The sequence below is a fragment of the Montipora foliosa genome, chromosome 2 (genome assembly GCF_036669935.1).
Source record: "Montipora foliosa isolate CH-2021 chromosome 2, ASM3666993v2, whole genome shotgun sequence".
NCBI lineage: Eukaryota > Metazoa > Cnidaria > Anthozoa > Scleractinia > Acroporidae > Montipora > Montipora foliosa.
In genome coordinates, this window is record NC_090870.1 from 29892673 (window position 1) to 29900172 (window position 7500).

General features: G+C 43.3%; 1 protein-coding gene across 1 annotated transcript; it reads right to left on the bottom strand.

Annotated features, from left to right (window-relative positions):
- Window positions 1-3511: 3511 nt before the first annotated feature.
- LOC137990670 (uncharacterized) lies at window positions 3512-5773 on the bottom strand. The gene is made up of 5 exons (XM_068835792.1): window positions 5651-5773; window positions 4884-4935; window positions 4604-4729; window positions 4153-4260; window positions 3512-3750 (listed from the first exon to the last, which is right to left on the bottom strand). The coding sequence occupies exons 2-5, from the start codon at window positions 4917-4919 to the stop codon at window positions 3637-3639; spliced, it is 384 nt and encodes a 127-aa protein (XP_068691893.1). The 5' UTR covers window positions 4920-4935; window positions 5651-5773; the 3' UTR covers window positions 3512-3636.
- Window positions 5774-7500: the final 1727 nt, after the last annotated feature.

Consider the following 7500-nt stretch of genomic DNA (forward strand, 5'->3'; position numbering starts at 1 on the left):
GAATGGACTCCCGCGAGTTCAGGCGTTCCTCAAGGAACTGTGCTAGCGTTGCTCTCTTTAACCTCTGTATTGATGATATGGCAAGCGATTGATTCTATCCGTCGTTTTGTTGTCGACTACATGCCTACTATTTTTCGCTGTTTAATGAATATGCGGGAAAAGCAGACCTTAACTAGTGTTATTGAGATCCAAAAAGAAAATTGGGAGTGACCACGCATTTTTCGAAGATAATTTATCAACAATATTTGTAAAAAGGTCTGCAATACAGAGCAATGTATGGGGTTCTTTTCCAAATCGAAGCTTAATTATCTCTGAAAAATGCATGGTTACCCCTTAGGGGTTAGGGGGTCACAGCTCCTTTCCTGGGGGTTGCTACCACGTGAGAACAAGGCCGTTCAGGTCGTTCTCCTACATGCAGAGCATTCCCCAGGGACGATGAAGACTAACCACCTCATTACACATGCATATCTTTGGGTTAGGGGGTTTAGCTCAAAATCGGGGAGAGCTAGAGCCAAATGACAGGTTTTTCTCAAATGTGTAGAGCATTCCCTAGAGACGATCAAGAGTAACCAATGTCATATTTGCATGTAACTTTTCACTGGCCCAATGCATTTCAAGGGCTTAGAGGGTCCCAACTCCTTTCCAGAGTGGCTGCTACCAACGTGAGAACAGGCTGTTCTCCCATGTGCGGAGCATTCCCCAGGGACAAGGAAGACTGACCAATGGTACCACAAGATGCACCATCTGATGGCGAATGCATTTCTTGGGGTTAGGGGGGCCCAGCACCAAACCGGGAGGGAGGGGGGGGGAGAAAGCCGAAAGACAGTTTTCTCTGTGGTATGTAGAGTATTTCAAAGGGGCAATGGAAAGTAACTAATAGCATATTTGCATGTAACTTTCCATGGCCAATGCATTTCTTGGGGCTAGGGTGTGTCCCAGCTCCTTTCCAGAGGGGGGGGGGGGAGGGGTGCTACCACATGGAAACGGGCCGTTCTCCCATATGCAGAGCCTTCCCCAGGGACGATATAAACTAACCAGGGTTACCACAAGATGCGCATTTCCATGGCGAATGCATATCTTGGGGTTAGGGGGACCCAGGTCAAAACCGGGGTGATATATGGCAAAATAAAAGGCTTTTCTCACGTGTGTACAGCATTCCCTGGGGACGATGGAGACAAACCAATATCATATTCGCATGTAACTTTACATGGGGAATGCATTTCTTGGGGTTAGGGGGTCTCAGCTCTTTTCCGGGGGGTGCTACCAACTGAAATCAAGCGGTTCTCTCATGTGTACATGATGGAGACTAACCAATGGTATCACGTTATAGCCCCTTCGATGGTGCATGTATATCTGTTACTAAGGGGGTTACAGCACCAAACCGGGGGGAGCTAGATGCCAATGACCACTTCGCCCCAAGGTGTTCCTGCATGCTCAGCCGAAGGTGGTACGGTCAAACCAACAAAACCAAGGGATGCGTCGTGCGACGCTGATTCGCTCTGACGTAGTTAAAAGGGCGCAGCTCTTAAGGGGGGGAAATGGCAAGGTCCCAAAGATCGCAACTTTGCAGTGCTGTCGATTATTCTGCGGGGGAACAAAAACAAAACCAACCCAACCGAGGGATTGCCCGTAACAAGACCTATCCTCATGGTCCGATCTCGCGCTCTCCGATCAAATCCGGGGGGAGTTAGACCCAGAAAACCGAAAACCAGTTTTTCAAGTATAGCTCCCCCGAGATTTAGAATCCGGCCAATCCGAGAGGAACCGTCGTGGAGCCAATGTGGGGCACGTCACGTGATCGAAGGAGGAGTTCGGGGGGGGGGCACTTTTGTCTCAAAATAAGGGCGTTCTCGGGCCTCTGGCACGTACAGGTCGATTCGCCCTGGGGCGAAAAGGTGCCACAAGTTGTTGGGCAAAGGGCTCTTGGTGCATGGGCAGTGGGGTCTCAAGGGAATAAAACGCAGGAATGTTACAGACATAAAACGGTGCACAGGATACCCAATGTAACAGGGGGTGCCCAAACTTCGTCACGTGATAGATCTAGCCGAGACCTTTCCAACAGTATATAGATATTTGGGATTAGTTCCACAGAAAGCCGAAAAAAGGTTTTGGGGAACTTGGCCGTGCAGATCCTGTGTTAGTTTAAGTTCCACACAAGATTTGAAACCCTTCAGAAGTCGATTAGACTAAACGTCGCCAAGTTTGATACTCTACGAGGCTCAAACTGGGCATACACCCGCGGGCGGGAGAAAGCCGAAAGACAGTTTTCTCTGTGGAAGGGGATCAGGAGATTCAGCTCGTGAAATAAGTGGGGATTACACAAAACCGGGGGGAGTTTTGGCCCAAAAACCCGTTTCTCTATCGTATGCAGGGCGTTTCCAATGGACGACAGAGTAGCCAATAGCATATCTGGATGTAACTTCCCATGGGAAATGCATTTCTTGGGGTTAGGGGGTCCCAGCACCAAATCAGGGGGTGCCACCACGTGAGAACAGGCTATTCTCTCGTATGCAGAGCATTTCCTAGGGACGCTGAAGAAAAACCAATGCCACCACCAGATGCACCACACCATTTTGCATGTTTTTCTATGGGTCCGGGGGTCCTGGCTGTCCAGGGAGGGAAGTTACGGCCCAAAAACGTGTTTTTCTCACGTGTGCAGACTCTTCGTCACGAGTCACAGAGAGGCGGAGATCACGTCTGGCGCCCGGGGTCACCGTGGGACCGATTCCCGGGGACTCGGGGCGGCCTGCAGAGTCCAATTAAAAAAAAACCCTCCCCGCCCTGGGTCAGGGCGCAGGAGGGGCCTTCCCTTGGAGAGTTGGAATGATTTTTTCCTGGGCCCAAACGGGCCAGATTCTTGCGTGTATGACCGGGAATCGGCCCAAACGGGCCACTTTTACCCTTGTCCGACCGGGAATCGGCCTGACTTCTGCCGAAGGGAACTGCATGCTTCCCGTTGGAATTTTTGCTCAGGCTTTTGGTGGATTGAGTTCCTGTTAAATCACTTTTGACCTTTGCATATTGATCCCAAATAAATAGTTCGGTGAACTTTACTGGCCTACCACGCCCTAATATGTATCCGCGTGTCCGGTTAGTAGCACGGTGGGAAATTTTGCCTATTCGAAAGGTGTTCGCTATAGTGTCCTATAGAGGCTGCGCACACATAGCTTGCCAGATAAAGCCACAATTAAGGTGATATCCTTTTTTTGTAGCGTGACAGTATCGTGGCATTTATATAAAATGAAATTGCTGTAGCACAGTTTTGGCACGGAAAAGTCAACATATCGGTCAGAGGGTTCCGGATATCCTGCGACATCATAACATGTTTTTAACTTGTATGGGAGGGTGTAATACATTGTGACAGAAATTTAAATTTTGAACCCCTTGTCTTAACCCTCGGCAAGGTTTTCGGAACATAAAATGTGTTCGAGTTGCCCTTGACGTAAACGATCGATCTGCTTTTTTGCCAAAAAAGTCATTTATTATTGAGTGATTGGTGAGTTGCATTTTCCACATCTTATATAAATTATAATTTGATAAATTCAGTTTAACTCTCGCAGACACCTCAAAGCACAGTCTAATGTAAGAACATTCGTTATATAAAAAAAAAAATTGGAATAACGTAAAGTCAGCTAGCTAGTCATCTTCATCTGTTACTTCTCCTTGGGGATTTATTTGACTTGCACCAAGTAAACGTTCCACCGTATGGCGAGAACAGCCTTCTCTGGTCATCATGACATATACAATTGCCTGTCAAACATAACAAAAGTATTTGTGAGATGTGGTCCATAGTAATTCAACTAGTATGCTTATGTTTAATATGGTTTCATATCAGATTAGCGAATACGTTGGTGTCGTCCAGCGCGTGTGTGAATAAAATTAAATTGCACGAGTAAAAGAATCAGGGAGAACCGAGTAGGTTGCCACAATTAGTTAAGAAATGTGTGGAGAGAAAAATCTCAGTTAAATGAAATTGCAAAATCTCGTCAGTTTATGTTGCAACTAAAAAACTGATGTTCAGATTTCCACAATTAATGTTAATGATGAAATGGTATATGAAATAAATCATAGCTTCACTTGACAATTAATGTTGTAAGTAGTAGCAAAAGAACAGGGAAACAATCCAATCGAAGTAGTACTGATATGTTATACCTCAGGAACCAAGACAGACAAAACGTAGCTACACATCCTTGTGTTGTGTTGGTTGAAATCAGACCAAACTTCTGGCAAGAAGGATTGTACTTCTAAGCATCGCCGAATCTGAAAATGAAGAAACTTTGAAGTCGTCACATACATAACTTTTCCAATACATAGACATTTTGTTTGTGTTTTTTCCAAACATTTTCTCACTAGTTTAACGGGAACGTCCAGAGAGGAAGGGGAAGGGGTGAGAGTGGTTAGATATGTTCTTTGTAAGTACGACATTATAAACAGAAAAAGACTAAATTTTTGGTGACACGTAGCTTGTGAAACCACTCAGCTGTGGGTTTGAATTGTCATCACAAACGTCTTCCGTCCTGATTTCTCTAAATGTTAACGCTGGATTTTATACCATTGTAAGAAAGTTTAGCGTGTTTTAAAGACAGGATCGAGACATGCATACCATTGAAGATGAGAAAGGGCCGCAGATGGCACAACTTAAATGCAACACGTCTGATTGCTTGTTTCTGTTGAACAACGTGTGCCTCTTGCTGGCTGTATTAGCGTAAAGGATGTTCTTTAAATGACCCTATAAATATTACAAGGATCGTTACGGCTAAAACATTTCTTCCGGATCCCAGTAAAGTAAAGTTGAGGGGATCTTACAAAGACCACAGTAAAAGGTGGATAGAAGCAAAACAAGAAAAGTGACAAATGAAAAAGAAGACTACTGTACGTTGTACCTTGACGCTGGAAATGTTTGGAGATAGCAGCGACATTCTGGATGGGTAGTTCCTTCAAAGAAAATTCAAGCGACAACAAGTAAGTAGGATGTAAGTCTATGTATTTAGCATATCCGACAGGTTATGTTCATTTGCTAAGAAGTGTGAAGAAATCGGATCGCATCAGAGATACACGACATCAAGAGGACGGCTAGAACTCGATAACCTGGTGGACTCATCACAGCTCAAGGAAAATTAATACCCCTTCCACACGTATCCGGAAAACACGAAATTCCGAAATTCATTTTGATGACCTCATTACTTATTCTTTCTAAGATCCTTTTGATTTGCTCTCTTGTTGAGAGGATCTTTTCCGTTTTAGCCGGCTGTTATAATTAGCTCGCTCCTCGGCGTTGAGCCTCTTGGACTATGCATCTGCCAGACACTCATTTCGTTCCTGGAACGTCATTTCTTTCAGGGATTCTGTTGAGAAACCATTATTTCTCATAAAAAACCAGACAAGGATGGCAAAAACGAGACTTTTAGAGATTTTGGTCTTTAAATTGACATTTTTGTTCAACGAATGCCTTGATTCCGACGGAGCGCTGTAAACTTCTTATAGTTTTGTATTCTTTGTGGGTTCTCTAGAGACATTTGACATGACATGATGAGATAAATCTCATCAATTAAGAGGGGTAGTTTCGGTAGTTTTCATATAAAGGCATATTTTGAAACATTACTCCTCTTTGCGGAAAACAATAAAACCTTTCGAGGTCACATAAACATACCGTCTATTTGGGCTGTTTCCTTGCAGAAAGGATGAAAACCATTCAAGCGTGACTTGTTGACACTGCGGAATGAAAAGAACATCAATTGCAAAGAGGCATTCAGTTTTCAGATACTTCAATAACTTTTTTTAATGCCTCTAATTCGTGTTTTCCGATAATTCGCTGAAATCCGAGCCTCGGAAAACAACCTCTACTGAAATCCCGGAAAGAAACATCCTGAAGAACTGATATTTAGTTGTACATGAACACGTTCACTAATAATAAACAGAACGTATGAACTATCATGACGAGCGAAATGAAGAATCAACTAGGTAAGGTTAGGGTTAGGGTTAGGGTTTAGGGTTAGAACGGTTAAACGGTAGAGAAAAGGAATGATCGGAGAATAGCGGGCTATAAACGTACGGCACACATACTTGGACATAATGATACGTGAATTGCTCAGACAAAGCACCCCGAAGCAACCTGGCAAAGATATGAAAGAGCTCTTGGCAAGAACTGAATTTCAGAGAAAGGAAATAGTAGTGGACATGTATTTAAATGCTGCCGGCGTTAAAAGTGATTGACGTTGTCAGCCGGCACGAGCTACAAATACCAAAAATTCCGCTACTAATTGCTAACAAAATAGCAATTGAGTGACCTCTCACTTTTTGCGAGAGTCAGAAAATTGATTAGCCATTGGCGAAATCACTAAACGGTATATTCAGTCGGCCAAAGTTGTTTGTTATAGGGGTTTGGCACTGCATTAGTGGGAGTCAAGATGCAGTGGATAAAGATCAAGACACCTGACACTTGTTATTGATACCCCAAGACATTCTTAGGACGAAATGTCAAACGCCAAAATCTCGCATAAGAGCGGCTGAAAAGTAAATTAAACAGCCTCAACCTGAAAAACGATATTCTTACAAAAGACTCTATTTTAGCCCTAGCTTAAAAACCAAAATATTGAAATAACTCTCTAGTCTTCTCGGATAAGGACGATAAGCCGGAGGTCTCGTCTCACAATCCTTGTTCATTAACTTTGTGGGACGTTAAAGATCCCACACACTATTCGAAAAGAGTAGGGGACAGTGTTCCCGGTGTTGTGGTCTGACCTTTGTATTACAGAGGGCCATGTGTTACTGGGTTAATCATGTATTACCCTCTCAAAAAAAAGAACATTGTATTGTATTGTATTGTAGTCAGCCATCGTATACGATCACGTCCCCGATTCCTTGATTCTGGCTGTATTTCATCGCTATTTCGCCAAAAAATAATTAAAATGGCAATTTTAAGGAAGAATAAAAATGTGTTACAGCTTAAACGGCCAGAAAAAACGAAAGTATTGAAATAATTTCTTAGTGATCATTATCCAGTATAAGTGTAGCCAGCCATCGTATACGTTGGCATCCGGTATTCACGGATTCTGAATGTATTTGATCGCTACTTCGCCGAAAAATAATGAAAATGGCAATTTTAAGGAAGAACTAATGTGTGTTAAAGTTGAAACGGCTCGAAAAACCGAAAATATTGAAATAACTTCTCAGTGATTACTAGCCGGTATAAGTGTAGCCAGCCATCGTATACGATGCTATCCGGTATTCCATGATTCTGGGTGTATTTGATCGCTACTTCGCCGAAAAATAATTAAAATGGCAAATTTAAGCAAGCAAAAATGTGTGTTAAAGTTGAAACGGCTAGAATAACCGAAAATATTGAAATGCAGTCTCCGTGATCATTAGCCAGTATAAGAGTACCCAGCCATCGTATACGATGGCGTCCGGTATTACTGGGTTCTGGGTGTAATTGGCCGCTATTTCGCCCAAAAATGACGAAAATGGCAATTTTGAGAAGGATGAATATGTGTTAAAGTT